Below are 23,688 nucleotides of genomic sequence, written 5' to 3'. Positions count from 1 at the left end.
TCGGCTACGTTTCGTTAAAGTCTTAACTGTTTTCCTTTTGTTTTTATAAGTATATTTATATAAGTGTTGTCACGTGACCATTAACCCGGAAGTGAAAGTCATAATAATGAGATAAAAAGTCATAAATATTAGATAGAAAGTCACAATTATTAGATAGAAACTCATAATTGAGATAAAGTAATACTTGTGAGATAAAAAGTCATAATTCTGAGATTAAAGTACATTCTTATCTCATAATTATGACACAAAATGGGGATATTTTCATTATCACAGCTACATGTTCTTATTATTTCTTTGTTTCTGGCAGAAACAAGGTCCACTGACACACAATGTACTCCTTTACTCTCACTCGGTGTGTCGGCTGAAGGCTCATATTTACTTTAAAATAAATTTTCTGTAAATTGTTTCCTCTATTCCAGTAGATTTGGTTTGTTTTGGTCCAGTACAAACAGAAAAAACCCAGTATTCATGTTTCACATGAGTAAAAAGTGAAAAGTTCTAAAAAGGCGTGTTGTCGTCGTGCAGTGGCAGGAAACCAGGACGTGTTTGCTCGCCTTGTAATTAAAACCTAAAAAAAAACACTTAAATAACGCGACCTTGTCCACAGAGCTGCAAAAACATCTTTTTACGTTTATTGTGATATTTCTGTCATGACACAAAGCCACGGGAAGCGTTCCTCTTTCCTCTCTGCAGGAAGAAGAAGAAATCGATACACCGACACTCTTTTACTACAAAAGACGACAGACCCCATGCAGCAGAGTATATTCATATCCATCATGAGAGGAAATTAATCTGAAATAATATCGTCAGGCACACGGTTATTCATCCACTGAAGAAAAGAGCTGCTGTTGTTGTTTTTACCACGTTACACTTCACAAATCAAAGCTAGCTGAATAGTCAAAACTCTCAGATCTCCTGATTCTGAAAACAGGAACAAAAACAACATTTCATAATAATAATAAAAAGGATAGAAGTAAAAAAAACAAAGAGAAATACGGGATCGGAAACCGTTGGTTAGAGACTCCGCCACACGAGGATTTAGACTAATTTTTGAATTTAAGGTAGGCTAACCGGCCCACCTGTTTACAGTCTTTGTGCTAAGCTACGCTAACCAGCTGTAGCTTCACATATATTCAGTTGGCCGCTGACTAACATGTCAACATGTCAACACGTCCTCTCTAAGAAGGCAGCAGCCGGTGTTTTGTGGCACAACTTTTTTCACGGCTCTCATCATCTCCGATTAAATGTTTAACTTATTGGCAAATAGTTATTTGATTTATTTTGAATACTGTGAATTGATCTTGCTGATTGTATTCTCATTTTTATTATTTGTATTTTGTTTATAAACTGTAAAGAAAAAGAAAAACATTTAAGACGAGCTACATCCCAAAAATATTTAACTTACAAATCATGAATGTGATAAATTGAGCACTTATTTACTTACATCCACGCTACAAGGTAGGTTTAAAAAGTGACGATTTAAAGGGACAGTACACCTGGGAAAAAAATGTGCCGTCTCTTCAGAAATCATGTTTTTTTAAATGTTGGAACTCATTTTTTTCTTCATGGTTAGCGGATGTAGATTTTTAGTAAGAAATATAGTCCCTGCTTTTAAGGCGTACTGTCCCTTTAAAAATACAAAATACAGTGTTTTTGTCTATTTTTCTCTGAATTTGGCGCCAAATCATGTCGTTCTTTCTAGAAATGTACAGACAGAATTCTAAAGACCAAAACATTATTAATATTAACCGATAGAACCATAAAACCACAGAGCCGCATTCCAAACAAACATCATTCAACGTAGCCAACGTTAAAACCTTCGCCGCCGCCGCCCCCGGTCCTCCGTCTCCGCGTTGCCATGACGACAGGGTGCCGTGTTTCCCGGGTTGTTGGTTTTTTTTAACTTTAAAAAGTTGCAGAACAACAATAACCACCACCCAAAGGAACATGTCCCTCACTAGCGTCGTGTTAAAATGTCCATCCACTCGCGACATACGAGTCGCTTTTTGACCGGCGGCGGGAGGCGGCGATCCCGTTTCCCACTTCCTGTCCGTCGCCGTCCCGGTTCGCCGTCTCGCTCACGCGTTCAGTCGTCTTCGTAGTCCTGATCCAGAGATCTGCTGTTGTTGTTTTTTTCTTTTGTCATCTCAGGCAACAGACAAAAAAGAAAGAAAAGAGAGCCATCTTTTCTCCTTTGCCCCCCCGTGACCTCTGACCCTTTCGTCGTCGGGCTTCTCGGCCCCTCAGCAGGGTGGGGCAGGGGGGGAGCGTGTGATCCGGCTCATGGGGGTTTTGGTCTGCCCCGGCTTCAGGGGGGGGGGGGGGAGACTCGTTCCCTGTTTAGACCGGCTTCACCCTCCGATCTCTCTCCCTCGCTCTCTCTCTCTCCTTCATTCGCTCTCTCTCTCTCAGCCCGGACCCAGACCCAGACCTTTACTGTTGACGTTGATGAGCAAACGAGGGGGTGGGGGGGTGGCGGGGGCTCCTGGGAGGGGTGCAGCGAGACGGGACCTCCAGCCCCCCTTTCCTGTGGACCACCGGGGGAGGGGGGGGGCTTTATTTCCTAATGGTGAGAGACAAATAATTTGGTCAACTTTTTAAAATAAAAAGAAAGAGCAAACTGTTGGAGACCGGGGCGATGTTCCCCTTCAGTGTGTTTCAGGTACGGAAGCCCGGAGGCGCCAGTTTGAATTAAAAAAATTCTGAGTCAGATTTTTATTTCCTGTGACTGATTTCATAAAAGGTGAAATAAAAAAATAAAAAATTCTCCAGGATGATTCATGCCAAAAGGTCGAGATAAATTAAAAGACCAAAACAAACGACGCATGGAGACGAGAACCTTCAAAAACACAAATATATAGATTAATACTTTTAAAAAGTTCATTTTTAAACAGCATTTTTTAGGGACTACTTTGAGCGGTGGATGAATCCACACTTGGTTCTGGGTGGTGATGGAGGAGAGAGATCCGGCTCTGTTACGCAATACTTGTTATACAGGCTTTATTACTGTTGCTGAAGCCAAATCGCCCCCCCCCTCCTTCCAGCCAGTCTCGCCTCTCCTGCCTGTCTCACCTCTCCTTGCCGCCTGTCTCACCTCTCCTCCCCCCCTTCAAATATACCAATTAAAGAAAGGAGGAAAAGAAGGACGAGGATATGACGTCATACGAAGCGTGAGAAAAACAAACAGTCAAGAAAACGTTCATGTCGGTCAAGAAAGACTCTCGAGCTTTTGTTGACGTCAACAAAGAACAAACTTCATCTTTATTTCCCAAATAAATCATAAACACAACTTTAAAACAAAGAAACAGTTAAAAGTGCAAAAATAAACACAAACTCCTCAAAAACAACATTTTGTTTGTTTGTTTGTTTCTAACTTGGGAGAGCTCCGTGACCCGTCTGTGGCGCCGCTCCTTCCCACCTGTCTCTCCTCTCCTGTCTCATCCCTCCTTCCTGCCCGTCTCACCTTTCCTTCCCACCTGTCTCTCCTCTTCTTCCCACCTGTCTCTCCTCTCCTGTCTCACCTCTCCTTCCCACCTGTCTCTCCTCTCCTGTCTCATCTCTCCTTCCCACCTGTCTCTCCTCTCCTGTCTCACCTCTCCTTCCCACCTGTCTCTCCTCACCAGTCTCATCTCTCCTTCCCACCTGTCTCTCCTCTCCTGTCTCACCTCTCCTTCCCACCTGTCTCTCCTCTCCTTCCCACCTGTCTCTCCTCTCCTGTCTCACCTCTCCTTCCCACCTGTCTCTCCTCTCCTGTCTCACCTCTCCTTCCCACCTGTCTCTCCTCTCCTGTCTCACCTCTCCTTCCCACCTGTCTCTCCTCACCTGTCTCATCTCTCCTTCCCACCTGTCTCTCCTCTCCTGTCTCACCTCTCCTTCCCACCTGTCTCTCCTCTCCTGTCTCGCCCCTCCTTCCCACCTGTCTCGCCCCTCCTTCCCACCTGTCTTGCCCCTCCTTCCTGCCTGTCTCACCCCTCGTTTCTTGCCCTCTCCGCTCTGTTTCCAAGAGCTGCGAGGTGGAGGCTCAGAGACAACAGGCTCCGCCTCCTCACGCCGCACAATCTGCCGTTTGTTTGTTTTGAGCGGTAGGTTTTTTTTTCTGTTGTTGCTTGTTTTCCGTTTTTTGTTTGTTTTTTTGAGCGCCGGCCCCGGCCGCTTCAGAGAACACGTCTCACCTTCCTCCGGTCTTGAAGATGAGGTCGGCGTTGGGGGCGCCCTTCGGGTGCTGGTAGCGAGGCCGGCGCTCCCGGTTGGTGTTGGCCGGAGCCGGACGCTGCGCGAGGGACTGCATCATCTCTGTGGGGAGAGGAAGACGGTGTTATGCATGACATCATCTCACAACAACAACAACAACAACAAGTCACGATGATGCGCTGCACGTGTGTGGGCCTGGCGGAGGTTCTTTGACCTCCGACCCCGTACCCTGGTAGTCCTCCTGCTCCTGCCGCTCGTTGATGTCCAGCGTGAGCTTCTTCATCTTCATGCGCTCCTCCCGCTCCGCCTGCTGCTGGTTGAAGTGGTTCGCCACCAGGTGGGAGGACAGCGGCACGTTCAGGATCTTGTACTGTCGGCCGGAAACGCAACAATTACACACAAATAAACACGTGAGGCCTCTGCCGGGGGATGTTTGTAAAGCTTGGATTTTAAAGGTTTTATTTGATATTCTTATATTCAATTTCTTAGTATATTTTTGTATATAGATGTATTTTTTATTTATTTATACATCATGGGATTCCAATCAGATTTTCCGCCATTTTGAATTTAGTAAAGAACACGTTTTCTTCATCTTCACCGAAACGCTGGGTCAGACTCTTACAAAACTTTCTGTGGTTCATTATTGGTTCAATGTCATCGTTAGTTGTCAAAAGATTGTTGATATCTCATTGTGTTTAGAAGATAAGGACCAATGAACATCTAAGGGGTGTGGCTTAATATTTAAAGGCACTTAACTTCTAAATCACTTGGCCTATCCTCACCAAATTGCGGAAGAATTTGTTGAAGGGCGGCGAGTCGGAGCATCGGGGAAGCTTGTTCACTTGGTAGGCGTGTGTCACACATGTAAACTCAAAATAAAGTCTCTTGGGACTCTAAACTGTATCGGAAGTCGGACATTTTGAATTTCTGTGTGATTCTTCCGTTCATTTCTTCAAGCTTTAGTCTAGCGAACTCCTCTGAGGTAAAACATCGGACGCACTTCATACTTCATCGGTACAATCTCAAAACCTTCGTAATTAAAATCAAAATCACGTCGTTTCGCGAAAGGCTGTTGCCGTGGCGCCGAAGATGTTTTTTGGGGGGCTCGAAACACGACCAAACTTATCACTTTCCTAAATGTTCATATAAAATGTGATTTTATCTTTTTATTTTCTTTGTGCGTTTCTAAAAACTGAGCAGAAATAAAATAAGCTGGACCCACCCTGCAGGACAAGAACTAGTCTCTGCCCTCAAACCACACATTCCACCACTGCAGCTTAACTAAACACACACACACACACACACACACACCCACAGGAGTCAATATTATTCCTCTGGCTCTGTGTGTGTGTGAGAGAGAAGTTTCTGCAGGAGGCCGTGAAAACGTATCAGTTCTCTCAGATGTTCTGTCGTTTATAAAGTCGATAACGTTTCGTGGGTTCAAACAAACTTCTCGTCGACATCGCCGCTCGCAACCGTTTCACTCGACTTCGCCGGATCCAGAACGTCGAGCAAACGGCGGACGGGGAACTTTGAGTCGGACCGCCGATAAAGAGCCGCCTGTTAGCGCGTTACCTGCTGCTTGTTGCCTTTGCGCGTCAGCATGACGAACTGCATGGTGTCGGAGATCTCCGCCTCGCCGTCGCCGACGCACGGCTCCCTGGCTCCGCCCCCTTTCTTCAGCTGGCTCTTCAGCTGCAGGGGGATGGCCACGTCCAGCTGGTGCACCTTCACCATCTCGCCGCTGCGCTGCTGCGCTCACGGGGAACAACAAAAACAACAACAACAAAAAACACACCTGAGTTTCAACTCGTCGGGGATGTCAACGCTTCACTTCCGAGGAGAGCCATGAGGTGTTTCTGTTATTTCGTCCACCCTCGTGAAACACCAAACACCGTCGGTGTTTGGTGTTTCACGAGGGTGGACGAAATAACAGAAACACTGTAGACCTCCGTCCACTTCTCTCTGACGGAGGTCTACAGAGGATACACTCAGACTGGTTCAACCATCTAGACGGGGCCCTGAGCTTTGAGCCAATCAGGAAGTCACACCTGCAGGTTCTCCAGCATCATCTTATCCAGAGCCTGAATGAAGTCCTCGTCCTCGGCGCACGCCACGTGCTTCAGCCCACCGCCACAGATGGTAACCTCCTACACACACACACACACACACACACACACACACACACACACACACACACACACACACGTTATATCGTGGAATCAGTGTTTTCTAAAAGCTCTCTCAACGCGGTCGATCTTACGTTGTTCTCCTCGTCGGTCTCGTTCTCCTTGTTGGAGTCCGTCAGGTAGTCGGTGTTCTCCTCCTCTTCCTCCCTCTCCTCCTCCTCCTCGTTCTCGGACCCTTCCTGCGAGGAGAAAAAACAAAAAACAACAGGAGGAATGAGAACGTGACTCTGGTGACTCGAAAAGAGATTTAGAAAAACGAGGCGATCATCATCATCATCATCTTCATCACAAACTCACGTCCTCCTCCTGTTCGTTCATTTCGCTCTCGTTGCCCGACAGCTCCTCGATCTCGACGCCGCCCTCTTCGTCTTCGTCGTCTTCCTCGCTCAGGGCGCTGGAGCGGCCGTCCCTCTGCATGGCCAGACCTTCGATTGGAGGGGGGGGGAGAGGAGGAGGAGGAGGAGGAGGGGGGTCGTTAGAGAATGATCTAAAATATGTAAATATGAATCGAAGAACATGAAGTCATAACCAGGCGTCACACAGCTGTGGCGGATGACGTCATACATACCGGAGCGCCCAACCCGGTTACAGAGCACACACACACATCTACACAAGCACACACATATACACACGCATATACACACACACACACACAGCCATACACGTATACGCACACACATACATATACACACACACACACACACGTCATCGGTTCCTCTGCACGCCGATTATTAAAGAGACTGAATTATTTGAGCTGGAGATCAGGTCTGCTGCGACTCGAGGAATGTTTGATCCTTAGAGAATGAAACGGGAAACAATGGAGCCATTGTTGAGCCCCGGGGGCCACGGCAACCACTTTTTGTGACACACACACACACATACCTACACAAGCACACACATACACACACACGTATACACACGCATATACACACACGCACGCACATACATACACACACAGACATACACGTATACATACATATACACACACACACGCATATACACACACACATACATACATACACACACACACGCACAGACATACACGTATACACACACATACACACACACACGGACATACACGTATACACACACACATACACACATACATATACACACACATACACATATACACACAAACACACACACACACGCAGACATACACGTATACACACACACATACATACACATATACACACAAACACACACACACACGCAGACATACACGTATACACACACATACATACACACACATATACACACAAACACACATACATATACACACACATACAAACATTCTTCAAACGGAGGTTTCGGGTGTAAAACCAGACGAACCGGAGTGAGACGTTTCCTTCTTCCTCTTCATCGCGACGCTTGTTTTTATCTTCCTAATAATTCACCAATCGTCACATATTCAGGCGTTTATAAAATATTGGGGAAAATACGAGTGTGAGTTTTTACTTTGTTAAATATATTAAATATATTATAATTATATTTATAAGCAGAGATGCCAAACTCAATATTAAGGAATGCAAACAGGAGTCACAGTTTATGACAAAATAGACAACACAAATATTACTCAATGCATACAAAAAGAATAAATAAATATATATTAATATATATTAATATATATTAATATATACATATTTAAATAAATATACATATATATAAATATACATATAACGTGGCTGGAGGTAATTGGCACTAACTTGGGCTCATAACCGGGTGGGGTTTTTCGCGTCAGCTGTAGCGTCAGTGTGACTCATCGGACGAAGACTCGGAGGACAAAGACATAGGAGTCTTCCGTTGGAGTCGTCGGGGGTGGCTGAGTATTTCCCCATTTTTTGAATATGTGTGTCTTTTCCATACCTGTGCGTATCTCTACTCGTAGTTACTATAGGACTCGCTCATTCATGTACCGGAACCCCTCCTCTGTTATCCTTCCTACCCGTTCTACTCACACCCAGCACCTGGTCACAGGAGGCCTCTGGAACTGTCAGTCAGCCAACCGCAAGGCCGACTTCATCTCTGGCTTTGCTGTGGAGCAGTCGCTTGACTTCCTGGCTCTCACTGAGACCTGGATCACAGTAGACAACACGTCTACCCGCGCTGCTCTCTCCTCTGCCATGTCCTTTAGCCACACACCCAGACCCTCTGGTCTGGATAGAGGTTCAGAGTTACTCATCTCACCCACATGGTGTTTCTGTCCCTACCCGCTTCCACTCTTTATCCCACTGACTTTTGAGTTTCATGCGGTGACCGTTACTCATCGGTCCAACTTCACATTGTTGTTCTCTACCGTCCCCTGGTTCTTTGGGAGATTTCTTGGATGAGCTAGGCGTCCTCCTATCGAACTTCGGAACACGGCCCCCGCTCATCCTTCTGGGTGACTTTAACATCCAGACAGAGAAGTCATGTGATCTCTTACTCTTATTGTCTTCCTTTAACCTCTCACTCAGTCCCTCCTCCTACTCACAAAGCCGGCAACCACCTTGACTACATTTTCACAAGAAACTGCTCTACCTCTAACCTCACTGTGACTCCTCTCCATGTCTCTGACCACTTCTTCATCTCTTACTCTCTCTCGCTCTCTGGTACTGACAACCCACCCATATCTACAGACTCTGCACCTGCGCCAACATTCGCACCCTCTGTCCCTCCTCTCTTGCCTCCTCTGTCCTATCTGCTCTCCCCTCAACTGACTGCTTCTCACTCATGCATCCTAACTCTGCCGAGACACTCTCCTCTCTTCCCTGTCTTCATCTCTTGATTCTCTTTGTCCTTTTAAGACACGACCGGTTCGGAAATCCTCTCCGGCTCCGTGGTTGTGTTGGACTCGGTCTTGCCGAGAGAGCCACCCTGCGGCGGAAAGAAAATGGCGCCGTCGAATCAAGCGGAAGACTTGCTCTTCTATCAATCTCTCCTCTCCTCCTTCTCTTCCTCTATCTCTGCAGCCAAAAGCTCGTTCTACCTGACCAAAATTCAGTCTTCCTTCTCTAACCCCAAAAACTCTTCTCTATCTTTTCCAACCTCCTTGATCCCCCTGTCCCCTCCTCCTTCCACCCTTTTGCGAGCCACTTTGTCGACTACTTTACAAACAAGATAGGCGACATCGCTCCTCCTTTACAAATCCATCTTCTATCACCTCACCAACACTAACTTCTTCATCCCCTCTCTTTCCTCTTTCACCCCTTGTCTCCCAATCAAGTTCTTAGCTTGGTGACCTCCGCCCGACCGACCACCTCGCCCTTGACCCCGTCCGTCTCCCATTCTCCAGGCTATTGCTCCTGACCTTCTGACCTTCCTCACCCATCTTATTAACAGCTCCTCTCAACTGGCTGTTTCCCTAACTCTCTGAAGGAGGCAGGAGTCAACCCTCTCCTGAAGAAACCCACGCTCGACCCGTCTGAAGTCAGCAACTACAGACCGGTCTCTCTTCTTCCCTTTCTCTCCAAAACTCTGGGCGAGCTATCTTGAGCCAAGTGTCCTCCTATCTCCACAGTAACAACCTTCTTGACCCTCACCAGTCTGGATTCAAGGCCGGCCACTCGACAGAGACGGCCCTCCTTGCTGTCTCTGAGCAGCTTCACACTGCTAGAGCAGCCTCTCTCTCCTCTGTCCTTATCCTTCTCGACCTTTCTGCAGCATTTGACACCGTGAACCACCAGATCCTGATCTCTTCTCTTCAGGACCTGGGGATCTCAGGCACTGCACTCGCTCTTTTCTCTTCCTACCTTAAAGACCGCACCTACCGGGTAACTTGGAGAGGATCTGTGTCTGATCCTTGTCCTCTCACTACTGGGGTTCCTCAAGGCTCCGTCCTGGGTCCCCTCCTCTTCTCTCTGTACACAAATTCTCTCGGCTCTGTCATTCGTTCGCATGGCTTCTCCTACCATAGCTATGCTGATGACACCCAACTGATCTTCTGGTTTCCACCGTCCGAAACACGGGTGGCGGCACGAATCTCTGCCTGTCTGACTGACATCTCTCAGTGGATGTCTGCTCACCACCTGAAGATCAACCCTGACAAGACTGAGCTACTATTCCTTCCAGGAAAGGCTCCCCACCCACGACCTGACTATCACCTTCAACAGCTCTGTGTTGGCCCCTACCGAGACTGCCAGGAACCTCGGGGTGACACTCGACAGTCAACTCTCCTGACGGCCAACATCGCTGCGACGACAGCGTTCCTGTAGGTACATGCTGCACAACATCAGGAGAATCGTCCTCTTCTTACTCAGAAGGCGGGCGCAGGTTCTGATCAGGCTCTGGTCATTTCACGCCTCGACTACTGCAACTCCCTCCTGGCTGGTCTACCTGCTAAGGCCATCCGACCCTGCAGCTCATCCAGAATGCAGCAGCTCGACTGGTCTTCAGCCTCCCGAAATTCACCCACCACTCCGCTCCTCCTCCTCGTTCTCGGACCCTTCCTGCGAGGAGAAAACAAAAACAACAGGAGGAATGAGAACGTGACTCTGGTGACGAGATTTAGAAAACGAGGCGATCATCATCATCATCATCTTCATCACAAACTCCCCTCCTCCTGTTCGCTCATTTCGCCTCGTTGCCGACAGCTCCTCGATCTCGACGCCGCCTTCGCCTCTTCCTCGATGGCCAGACCGAATCAAGAACATGAAGTCATAACCAGGCGTCACACAGCTGTGGCGGATGACGTCATACATACCGAGCGCCCAACCCGGTTACAGAGCACACACACACAAGTAACACATATACACACGCATATACACACACACACATACATATACACACACACACACGTTCCTCTGCCGCGATTATTAAAGAGACTGAATTATTTGAGCTGGAGATCAGGTCTGCTGCGACTCGAGGAATGTTTGATCCTTAGAGAATGAAACGGAAACAATGGAGCCATTGTTGACCACTTTCACACACACACACGCAGACGTATACACACACATACATACATACACACACATACACACACACACGCAGACATACACGTATACACACACACATACATATACACACAAACACACATACATATACACACACATACAAACATTCTTCAAACGGAGGTTTCGGCTGTAAAACCAGACGAACCGGAGTGAGACGTTTCCTTCTTCCTCTTCATCGCGACGCTTGTTTTTATCTTCCTAATAATTCACCAATCGTCACATATTCAGTTATAAAATATTGGGGAAAATACGAGTGTGAGTTTTTACTTTGTTAAATATATTAAATATATTATAATTATATTTATAAGCAGAGATGCCAAACTCAATATTAAGGAATGCAAACAGGAGTCACAGTTTATGACAAAATAGACAACACAAATATTACTCAATGTAATATATATATACATATTTAAATAAATATACATATATATATAAACATAAATATATATATAAAAATAGATATACATATATATATAAACATAAATATATAAATATGTATATATAAATATATATATCTATATATATATAAATATATTTATATATAAATATATATATATATACATATATAAAGACATATATACATATATATATATATATATTACTTGTTGTGCATTGTATTTGTGAGTCATTCCTTAACGTTGAGGCTCATTAAGCAGTATTTTGGCATCTCTGCAATTAAAATAAAATAATTCCTGGATTAACGGGTGAATCGGTCGTGGCGTCCTCGTGAGGCTCCGCTGGGCTGAGCGACATTCCCTCGTCTAATTCCTTTCATTATCATTCCTGAGAACCCGCCCGGCTCCTCTCGGCGTGAGCTCAGTCGCTCGGTATGCGGCGTGAAAACCGGTCCGCGACGCGGCGGCATCGCCCTCCCACGCCGAGAGAGAGAGGAATGCCGCTCGGCCGGGCCTCGGGCCGCCGGATGCGGACGGCGCTCCTACCCAGCTTGACGAGCAGGTCCGTGACCTGCTTGGCGGCGTCCTCCAGGGAGCTGCTGAGCCTCATCTTGGGCCGCAGCAGCTCCAGCGTGTCGCTGATCATGTAGTCGATGTCGATGGGGAACGAGTGGTCCGGGGTCCACACCTCGGTGCTCTTCTTCCACCAGATGTACCGCTGAGACACACACACACAGAGACACAGAGAGACACACACACAGAGACACACACACACGTTAGTGGAGGGTAGATGTGCACTGAGGAGTGTGTACTTCTTGGGGTTCGGCACTCGCTCCGTACTTTTATATAAAAAAATGTTTTAAAGTGCGTGTTGTTTTCTTCTAAATGGGAAGTGAAGTGGGAAGTAAAGTGGGAAGTGCAGTGGGAAGTACAGTAGGAAGTAAAGTGGGAAGTACAGAGGCAGGTACATTAGGAAGTAAAGTGGGAAGTACAGAGGGAGACGCAGTGGGAAGTACAGTAGGAAGTAAAGTGGGAAGTACAGAGGGAGACGCAGTGGGAAGTACAGTAGGAAGTAAAGTGGGAAGTACAGTCGGAAGAAAAGTGAGAAGTACAGTGGGAGACGCAGTGGGAAGTACAGAGGGAGACGCAGTGGGAAGTACAGTAGGAAGTAAAGTGGGAAGTACAGAGGGAGACGCAGTGGGAAGTACAGTAGGAAGTAAAGTGGGAAGTACAGTGGGAAGTACAGTGGGAGACGCAGTGGGAAGTACAGTAGGAAGTAAAGTGGGAAGTACAGTAGGAAGTAAAGTGGGAAGTACAGTGGGAGATGCAGTGGGAAGTACAGTAGGAAGTAAAGTGGGAAGGGAAGTACAGTAGGAAGTAAAGTGGGAAGTTAAGTGGGAAGTACAGTGGGAAGTAGAATGGGAAGCACCGTGGGAAGCGCATTAGGAAGTACAGTGGAAAAGTAAAGTGGGAAGTACAGTAGGAAGCACATTACGAGGCGCAGTGGGAGCCGCCTTACCTGGAAGTAGATGAGGAAGCAGTCCAGCTTCCTCTTGCTGGAGCCGCGGTCGAAGTACTGCCCGCAGGTGTCCAGCACCGTGCAGACCAGCCGGATGCGGAACAGGTGCTCCGGCGGGTCGAGGGCGCTCGGCCCGCCGTCCTGATTCACGCCGAACGAGATGAAGGAGAACAGCGTCCGGAAGATCACCGCCGACTCCACCATGCGGTAGTTGTAGAGCTCGCCAAGGAACTTAGCGCTGCTGATGCGCCGCTGGTTGAACTTAGGCTGGTTGACCTGGGGAGGAGGAGGAGGAGGAGGAGGGGGGAGGAGAGAGAGGGAGAAGGGAGGAGAGACGAGGAGGGAGGAGAGAGGAGGGAAGAGGGATGAGAGAGAGGGGATGAGGGAGGAGAGAGGAGGGAGGAGAGGGAGGAGGGAAGATGGAGGAGGAGGGAAGAGGGAGAGGGGAGGAGGGAGGAGAGAGGAGAGAGAGGGGATGAGGGAGGAGAGGAGGAGGGAGGACGGAGGATGGAACAGGGAGGAGGGATGAGGGATGAGAGAGAGGGATGAGGGATGAGAGAGGAGGAAGAGGAGGGACGAGAGAAGAGAGAAGAGGGAAGAGGGATGAGGGAGGGGAGAGAAATAATGTAGAAATGTTGACAATTAAGTTAAAAAGTCAGTTAATGAATTTATTCATTTTCTTAAGCTCATTTATTTAATATTCTGTTTTAATTGAACAGAAACATCCAGCTGCTCAGGAAGCGTTTCGTCCTACTTTGCTTATTGATATTTAACATTTAAAAAAACAATAAAAGGAGACTTCTGGATCCCTGAAGACTCGTTTCTTTTCTAGCTTTTTTGTGTGTGTTGCTCCTCTGAGCTTCAACTCCGTGGAACCAGTCCGTAACGACAAAGAGGACTCCGCCCCCCCTCCTCCTCCTCCTCCCTCCTCCTCCTCCTCCTCCTCCTCCTCCTCACCTCCATGCCCAGCCGGATGTCCTCCAGCACGCCGTCCACCACGTGGATGCCCACGTCCTCCTGGTAGGCCACCAGGCCGGCCAGCAGGTTGGCCACGCAGTGGATGCTGTTGTACTTGACGTTCCAGATGTTCACCATGCAGCAGATCAGGTAGCACTTGGCGTCGGGGTCTTGCCACGGCAGCTTGCGCATCTGGCGCAGCACCTTCTCCGTGGTGACCTTGGACAGGTCCTTGTAGAGCAGCTTGCGGATGTACTCGTGTAGCGGCGGCCGCTTCTTCCGCACCATCTTCTCCGTGGGGGGCGGGTTGCAGTAGTAGTACGCGTTCTCCACCATCGTCACGTAGCGCGCGTCCAGGTGCTGCGCCTGCTTCTTACGCATCATCTGCTCCTGGGGGCGGAGAGGGGGAGACGTGAGGGGGGAGAGAGGGAACGTCAGGGGGAGAGGGAGGGAAGGTGAGGGAGGAGAGGGGAAACGAGAAGGAGGGAAGGAGAGGGAGGAGACTTGAGGGAGGAGAGAGGGAACATCAGGGGGGGGAAGGAGAGGGAGGGAAGGTGAGGGAGGAGAGGGGGAACGAGAAGGAGGGAAGGGGAGGGAGGAGAGAGGGAACGTCAGGGGGGGGGAGGAGAGGGAGGGAAGGTGAGGGAGGTGAGAGGAAACGAGAAGGAGGGAGTAGAGGTGAGGGAGGAAACCAGAACGGTTCCTTCAGCGTCACTGAGGACCATTTAGCGCCCGATGGTCAAGAAGGCGAGAGCCTCAGGGTTCAAACACGTGTTGACCAACGACTCTACAGGACACTTCAAAGACTTTACAGGACTTTAAACCAAAGTTCAATGATCTCAGTATTTACATTAAAAAGTGATAAGATGTCTTTAAACTAACAAACAGAATTCCAAAGCATCCACTTCATAACCTTAAATAACAAAAATGAACGAGTCGATAGTTTAGATTAAAAGAATAAACACGTGTGTTCAGATACGTTCACTGCGTATGCCGGCTTACATTATGATGAGCGTCATTCTTTTAAAAAAATATATTCATTATTTAAAACTCAGCGTAGACGAACACGTGAATAGAACACATGCTCATGACTTTTGGGATTATTTTTCCTCCCAGGACTTTTCCAGGCCTGGATAACAACCATTTACAAAATTCCATGACCTTTCCGGGTTTTCCAGACCGTTCGAACCCCGGGGGACCAGGTGTTCGGCGTGAGGTTTGTTTACTAACCAGCAGCACGCTGGTGCGCAGGTGGGACTCGGGCGACCGGAACAGGAAGCGGCCGCACGTCTCCAGCAGCGTGCACGCCATCTCTATGTGGTGGTGGGTGAAGTCAGACAGCAGCATCTGTTAACACACACACACACACACACGTTATATGAGGGTTCCTTCACTTTGATGACGTCGTGCTTGAGGCTCCGCCCTCACCTTGAGACAATGCAGCGAGTCGGTTTTGGAGAACATCTTGAATTTGGCGAGTTCCCCGATGAAGCGGACCGTCTTGTTTTTGGTCTCGATGTTGATCTGGTCCTTCTTACGAATCTACAGCGCCGACAGAACCACGTGGGACGTCAGGACATTTGTAGAAGTAGGAGATAAACCCTTCTATATATTGTGTGTGTGTGTGTGTGTGTGTGTGGGGGGGGGGGGTCCTACGTGGAAGCGGAAGTCTCCCTTCAGCATGGAGCAGAGGTCCTCGGCCACGTCCGACATGCAGGGATGGAGCGTTGCCACCAGGCGAGAGTAGAAGGGCAGAAGATCCAACCTGCAACCAGAGAGAGCCTGAGGACTACACACTGTGGGGGGGGGGGGCGCCCCCTGGTGGCGCAACACGATATTATATATATTTCTTATCGACCATAAATCACATTAAAGTCAGTGAACGGATCAATTAACGAGTGTTGGTGGGCAATAAATCACATCAATGGGACACACACACACAGACACACACTCACATACACACACAAGCACACAGACACTCATAGACACAGACACTCATAGACACAGACACACACACACACCTCTGCCTGGGCACGGTGAACAGAGCCCTGACCAGCTTCCTCCGGTTGGACTTGGTGTTCATGTTCATGCAGAAGTCCATGGCGGCCTGCAGGGCGAGAATCGGACGCAAGAGTTCACCGACCGTCGACCTCCTAGGAGCTCGACATCGTGCACACACACAGAGCGCCCCCCCCCCACACACACACAGAGCGCCCCCCCCCACACACACACACACAGAGCCCCCCCCACACACACACACAGAGCCCCCCCCCACACACAGAGCGCCCCCACACACACACAGAGCGCCCCCCACACACAGAGCGCCCACACACACACACACAGAGGCCCACACACACACAGAGCGCCCCCCACAGAGCGCCCCCCACACACACACACACAGAGCGCCCCCACACACACACAGAGCGCCCCACACACACACAGGCGCCCCCACACACACACAGAGCGCCCCCACACACACACAGAGCGCCCCCACACACACACAGAGCGCCCCACACACACAGAGCGCCCCCACACACACAGAGCGCCCCCACACACACACAGAGCCCCCCCACACACACACAGAGCGCCCCCCCACACACACACATAGAGCGCCCCCCCCCCCACACACCTTGTCGATGAGGTCTCTGTTGACGCAGTTGGGCAGCTGCTGGATGAAGGCGTCCACGATGAGCTTCAGGTGGGAGCCGGTGTTCGCCTCCTCGTCTTCTTGTTCTACAGGTGAAGAGAAGAGGTGAACTCTCTCGGGGTCACACACGTGTGGAACAACGAGTATTAAATGACACAAATGAATGAGACACAATAGTTTAAATAATAGAATAAATAGTGATATAAATGAATATGACATAATTTCCACGACTTTTCCTAAACTTTGGGGATTTATTTGTTTCCAGGCCCTGGAGGAACCGCTCAGGCTCCAGGCCTCTCCAGGCGTCTCCAGGCGTCTCCAGGTCGCTCACCTTGCTCGTCCAGCAGCTTCTTGGCCAGCTCTTCGCTCTCGGCCTCGTCGGGTCCCTCCAGCGGCTCGTCGGCGATGTCCAGAGCCTCCAGCTCCAGCTCCAGCTCCTCTGTGGTGGCGGCGGCGGCGGCGGCGGCGTCCTTCGCCTCCTTGGCTTCTGACGACAGCAGCGCGGTTAACGACACACACTGACCCTCCCCCCTCCCCCCCTCGAGTGGATCTCCCCCCTCACCTTTGGCCTCCTCCTTGTCTTTGCCCTTATCGTTGTCCTTGAACAGGATGGCGGGCACGAAGGCCTTCAGGTCCACCAGGTTCTCGTAGAAGTTGCGGGCGTCCTCGTCCTCCCAGATGCCGCCCTCCAGGTCGTACTCGCCGGGCTTCCCCGGCGTGAAGATGTCGATGCCGGGGCCGTGCTCTGGGAGAGGGAGAAGATGACGTTAGACAGGAGTAGAGAACTACAAAGATGGCGTCCTGGCGTTAACCGGGGCCACGCACCCTCCTGCACCGACTTGTCCTGCGGCAGCTCCGGCATGTTCTCGTCCAGCAGGTCGGCCAGAGACTGAGTGTTGGCCAGCAGCTTCTGGTACGACGTCGCCGACTCCTCGTACTGCTTGTGCCGGTCCTCGCTCAGCTCCCCTTTGGAGTGGAGGATCCGCCTGAGGAGGAGGAGGAAGAGGAGGAGGAGGTAGAGAAGGGGGGAAGAGGAGGAAACGTCAGCGACGAAAAGCGACCAGCGAGCCACGAAGAGGAGGAAGAGGAAGAAAATGGAAGGAAGAGGAGAGGGAGGAAGAGGAGGGAGGAGGTAGATAAGGGGGGGAAGAGGAGGAAACGTTAGCGACGAAAAGCGACCAGCGAGCCACGAAGAGGAGGAAGAGGAGGAGGAAGAAAATGAGTAAGAAGAGGCGAAGAAGAAGAAGAAGGAGAAAGAGGGTGAGGAAGAAGGATGGAGGAGGAAGAAGAAGAAGAAGAAGAAGAAGAAGAAGAAGAAAAGGGGGAGGAAGAAGAGGGGTAGGAGGAGGGGGAGGAGGAGGAGGAAGAAGAGGGGGTGGAGAAGGAGGGGAGGAGGAGGAAAAGCGACCAGCGAGCCACGAAGAGGAGCAGGAAGAAAATGAGGAGGAAGAAGAGGCGAAGAAGAAGAAGGAGAAAGAGGGTGAGGAAGAAGAAGGATGGAGAAGAAGAGGAGGAGGAGGAGGAGACCTGTTCTGCCGCTCCGTGTTCTGCAGCTCCCGGTGGTCCTTCTTCAGGTGCTTGGTGAGCGAGGTGAAGTACTCGCGCAGAAGGTTCTGGAAGGGCTGCTGCTTCTCCGCCGTGATGATCTCGCTGGGCGGGAAGCCGAGGCCGAACTTGTCCGCCGCCGCCTTCGCCTTGCGCGGCGCCAGCCCGGCGATGTCGTCGCCGCAGTGCTTGCAGAAGCTGATGACCACGGACACGTGCGTGTGCGCGTCGCGGTCCGAGCCGATGATGCTCTTCAGCTGCTCGTAGATCAGCGACAGGCCCTCCTTGTCCGTGAAGAGGCCCACGATGGTGAGCTCGGCCAGGAAGCGCAGGTCGGTGCGCAGCTTGCTCACGTTGGGCGCCTTGTCCTCGCGCCGCGCCTCGAAGTGCTTCCTCCACGCCTGCAGCAGCAGCGGCGCGAACTCGGCGTAGCGCTGGTGGAACAGCGAGCACAGGCGCACGGCGCAGCCCACGTCGGTGATCTTCAGCTTGGCCTCCACCACGGAGATCACCGCCTCGCCGATGTACTTGCTGAGGTTGAGCGAGCCGAAGTCGTGGGAGAGCGAGTCGCGCTGCTGCTCCGTGAGCGTGCGCAGCTTCTTGACGAAGGCCGTGTTCTTCTTCAGGCTGGAGTCCAGGCGGCTGAAGAAGGCCTCCTCGGGGCGGCCCTCCTGCGCGTTCTGGTTGCGGCCGCGCAGCTCCTTGCGGCACTGGTTGCGCTCCCAGGCCTCCAGGTGCAGCTGGTGGACCTCCTCCTTCTCCCTGGAGGGGGGGGGGGGGGAGGAGACGGGATGAAGACAACAGCAGAGCAGAGGACGCGTGGGGTACTGCATCGGAGCGCAGCTGACGTCATTTACTTAAATACTATAATGTACTTTTGTGTCCTGGTTGTAAAGCTGTCAAACATCAACAGTGTGTAACAGTGTGTGGCAGTGTGTGGCAGTGTGTAACAGTGTGTGGCAGTGTGTAACAGTGTGTAACAGTGTGTGGCAGTGTGTGGCAGTGTGTGGCAGTGTGTAACAGTGTGTAACAGTGTGTGGCAGTGTGTGGCAGTGTGTAACAGTGTGTAACAGTGTGTGGCAGTGTGTAACAGTGTGTAACAGTGTGTAACAGTGTGTAACAGTGTGTGGCAGTGTGTAACAGTGTGTGGCAGTGTGTGGCAGTGTGTAACAGTGTGTAACAGTGTGTAACAGTGTGTGGCAGTGTGTAACAGTGTGTGGCAGTGTGTAACAGTGTGTGGCAGTGTGTAACAGTGTGTGGCAGTGTGTGGCAGTGTGTGGCAGTGTGTGGCAGTGTGTAACAGTGTGTGGCAGTGTGTGGCAGTGTGTAACAGTGTGTGGCAGTGTGTAACAGTGTGTGGCAGTGTGTGGCAGTGTGTAACAGTGTGTGGCAGTGTGTAACAGTGTGTGGCAGTGTGTAACAGTGTGTGGCAGTGTGTAACAGTGTGTGGCAGTGTGTAACAGTGTGTGGCAGTGTGTGGCAGTGTGTAACAGTGTGTAACGTCCCTCTCAGGGAGGACATTTACATGTTTTTAGGGGTCACTTTTTGTCCCACTTATTGAAACACAGGGGCATTTAAAAATAAATTGGGGTTAGGGTTAGTTAATAAGACTATTAGGCAATAATAAGACTATTACGCAATAATAAGACTATTATGCGGTAGTCTACAGATTCAAAATGTTTTCTTAGATTTTTTTAAAACAGAAAACATAAATTAGACATTCATATTACATGTTATTCTTATTTATTTGAGGTTATTTATTGTTATTATATATTTTTTAAACAACTATTAACAATTATGACTTATTTCTTAGTTTTTTTATAATAAAAAATTATATTAATTGATTTGTTGTGTACCTACCTCGTACAGGAAGTACAGAGAGGACACAAAGAACAAAACAAAACACGATTAAATCATCAGAATTCTGGGGGCATTTTCTTTGCCTCCTGGTGATTCCAGGGGCAACATAATATTCCTCGGGCAGTTTGACCGTGTGTGTTTCCGAAAAGAGGGCTTGAACCCCTCATGGGGGTCTAAAAATGTCTAGAGAGAAAAAGCTATATTAATAATTGTGTCTGTCTTATTGTTCTGGTTAATTTGCCGTGGAGGTTTTGGCCGACACTTTTCTTCCATATATAAGTTAATATTTTTGCACGGTAATAACGAATGAGCCGTTAGCAACAGGAAGCTAACGGGACGTGTTCTATTCTCTGATTCCTAAGCAGCTTCAGGGCTTTTCATCCACAGAGACTCACTTCAGGAGAGCCGCCTCCTCCTCGCGTTGTCTTTTAGCCTCCTCCTCCTGAAGCCTCTTCTCCTCCTCCTCCTGCTGCCTCTGCTCCTCCTCCTCCTTCTTCTTTCCTCCTCCGCCTTTTGTTTCTCCTCCTCCTTCTTCCTGCGCTCCTTCTCCTCCCGTTTCTTCTTCTCCTCCTCCATGCGCTTCCTCTTCTCCTCCTTGCTGCCGTCTTTCTTGCCGCTCATCTTGGCGTCGTCCTTGGCTTTGTCCCGGGCGGACGCCGGCCGTCGGTCCCCATCGCGCTCCTTCTCCTTGGCGGCGAAGGTGCAAACGTCTTTCTCGTCCATGGTTACTGAGCGCTTGCGTTCAGCAGGCATACTGAGGAAAGACCAAAAGAAACGGGTTGTTCATGAAGGCATCTCCTTAAATGCTCTGAACTGCATTGATACATATTATGTATTTTGCACAATTAAAAACCCATTTAAAAATATACATTCTAACCCAAACTAAGATTGTGGAGGGAAAATGTTAAAAAATAAATAATTATCAGCTTTACAATATTGTTTTCTTTCCAATCTTTTATATTTTGATCAAAAATAACATCAATAAACATCAACCAACCATCTGTTACGACACGGGGAAATGCAGACGCAACTCCAGAGTCGTGTGGATATATTTTCCTGCAGCAAACAGATTTTTTCGCCGTGTATTTATTTATTTATTTATTCATTTGTATGCGTGTTTCTCGCATAACTCAAAAAGTATTAAACCGAATCGCATGAAATTTGGTGGGATGATTGGTTATTATCCGGGGACCATTTGATTAGATTTTGGGATTGATCGGCTCATCTTCTTTTTACCATAGCGCGGTCAATTTCTATCCAATTGGCAACTAATGCCAAAATGTTCATAATTCAATGCCCAATCTTGTGATATGCGAAGGTATGCGCTCTACCGAGTGCCCGTTCTAGTTCGATTATATAACTGTATTTTGTATTTCTGAAAACACCTTCAAAATATTGTTAAATTGTGTTTAATTCAAATGTGAAAATTAGGAGATGTACAAACTGAAGCAAGTTGAATGTGTGACTTCACAGGAATATTTCTGTCTTTGTATTTGTGAAAATAAAGGTTGGCATAAAGAAATGTTGTTATTGTTAATAACAAAACGGAAGGAGGAAGTGTTCCTTCATGTGTTGATGTTACATGTTTCTAATAAACTGAAGGAGGAAGTGTTCCTTTATGTGTTGAGAAAACTCAATTTCAAGCGAAATAAACGACTTAAAAATCGGACATTTTAGAAATAAGATGCTTAAACCAACCAATAGCATATAAAGAGTAAAAAAATGCTAAACACAGTAATGCAGCAGTAATATAAATGACACAGAAACATCGGATATAATAATAAAAACACATTTTACTACACTTCCACTTGGAAGTACTTTAACTTAATTTAACTGATTATACTTGGATATTTTTTTGAATGCAGGACTTTTACCTTTTAGTGGAGCATTTAGTGAAGTTGCATTAGTGCTTCTACATGAAAGTAAAGCAGCGGAAATGAACAGAATCAGAACAACAACATGCAGGTGAAACAACCGCCTGACGCTGTTAGCCACCTAGCTTAGCTGCACTGCCCAGGTTAGCAAGATGACGTCAGCTCGTTTTAATGTTAATGACGGCGTTAAACTGACAGCTGGTTTTTGTTCAGTCTTTGTGGCGGAAGCTTTAAATAACCCACATAATAAATATATGTTTCGTTGTTCTCTTGCGCGCGTAAATATCGTCCTAATGTGAAAAGGTTTACCTGCTAACTGTAGCATAACAAACATCGGTCGTTAGCGTTGGTTTCCGTGTGAACCGCGGAAGGGCCCTGCGGGTTGGTTTACAAATTATGCCTTACTGAAAATATCGAACTTAATTTACCTTACGTTCATCTTTGGCAGGCTTTACGAATGTAAACCCTGACTTTTCATATAGTTGTAATATTCTTTAACTTCGCAACCTCTTTTGTATTTTAGTACTTTAAAATGCGATTTTAAAATGTGTCATATTGACAGGCAACGCTACAGACAGCTACTCGTGATGCATTAGTCTGCGAAGCAGACGTTTCCGTTTAATTGTTATTTGGCCAACTAAAATATATACTTATACAAACAATCGTAAAATACAAATCCATAATTTTGCCAAGGTACTACCTGTTTTGGAAGCTTACATTAAAAAAAAATTGTAAATTACAAATGAATGAATTTGCATTTATTTTTTACAATAAGACAAGATAACATATGGTAAATTAGATGTGGGTGGTTGTAGAGTATGAATAATATATAGCAGTATATGTTAAAAAATGTCTGCATTATTAGTACTTTTATATTTTGATTATTATGTACTTTTGACATTTGCTATGCAGGACTTCTATTGGAGTGTTTTTATAGAAGATAATATGTGAATACTTCCTACACCCCTTTAACATCCAGGTTTCTATAACAAAATTGGGGAATGTATTCCAACTCAACCACTTCCTGCTCCAGTGGTCTAATTTATTTAAGTGGTGAATCGAAAACCAACCTGAAATGTGAGTGAATTGAATGTTAAACATTTCAGACTGAACGAGACCTTCAGAGGAAACAGAACGTTCTTTCACTGAAGAGCTTCTGCTCCTCGAGAGACGACGAGTATTTCTAAACACACACAATCTTTCCACTGATTCGTTCATCTGAGAGTTCCTCCCTGTGTGTGTGTGTGTGTGTGTGTGAACAAGGGTTGCTGTTGTAGCTTTATTGACACAGTGTCAATGACACACATGTACTCACATAAAGAGCCACAGAAGAGCTTTGCACAGGAACACTTCTTTCTCGGTGCATTAAAGTAAAGAAAACCACGCTCTCGTTCAGCAAAAAACTACACTAAAGTACTTTACGTGAGTATTTCCACTCTCAGAGGGTGTCAGGGTGCCGAGCGGCCATGGAGGCAAATGAAGCGATAGAATCAGCATTCAGGAAGAAACTCAAGTTTATTTCGTTCTTCCATTTTCCCTTCTCAAACAAAAGTGAGCTTATATATATATATATATATACA

The 23,688-nt window shown here is 48.0% G+C and overlaps 1 protein-coding gene and 1 long non-coding RNA gene across 2 annotated transcripts; both read right to left on the bottom strand.

Moving 5' to 3' along the window:
* Positions 1–610: 610 nt before the first annotated feature.
* On the bottom strand, positions 611–22,291 carry upf2 (UPF2 regulator of nonsense mediated mRNA decay). The gene is given in 22 exon segments (XM_056424972.1): positions 611–2,563; positions 4,173–4,293; positions 4,420–4,561; positions 5,767–5,943; positions 6,243–6,341; positions 6,455–6,559; positions 6,678–6,805; positions 12,253–12,424; positions 13,226–13,501; positions 14,183–14,572; positions 15,413–15,529; positions 15,611–15,724; positions 15,839–15,947; positions 16,204–16,289; positions 16,812–16,915; positions 17,161–17,316; positions 17,392–17,574; positions 17,655–17,815; positions 18,357–19,136; positions 20,630–20,735; positions 20,738–20,988; positions 22,109–22,291. Coding segments are annotated over 21 exon segments (3,783 nt in total). The 5' UTR covers position 20,988; positions 22,109–22,291; the 3' UTR covers positions 611–2,556.
* Positions 3,228–3,938, bottom strand: LOC130200577 (uncharacterized). The gene is made up of 2 exons (XR_008833037.1): positions 3,823–3,938; positions 3,228–3,772 (listed from the first exon to the last, which is right to left on the bottom strand). It is a non-coding gene; the product is annotated as an uncharacterized LOC130200577 (long non-coding RNA).
* Positions 22,292–23,688: the final 1,397 nt, after the last annotated feature.

Source organism: Pseudoliparis swirei, chromosome 10 (genome assembly GCF_029220125.1).
Source record: "Pseudoliparis swirei isolate HS2019 ecotype Mariana Trench chromosome 10, NWPU_hadal_v1, whole genome shotgun sequence".
NCBI classification, from domain to species: Eukaryota; Metazoa; Chordata; class Actinopteri; order Perciformes; family Liparidae; genus Pseudoliparis; species Pseudoliparis swirei.
This window is presented reverse-complemented; position numbering and strand designations above follow the sequence as displayed.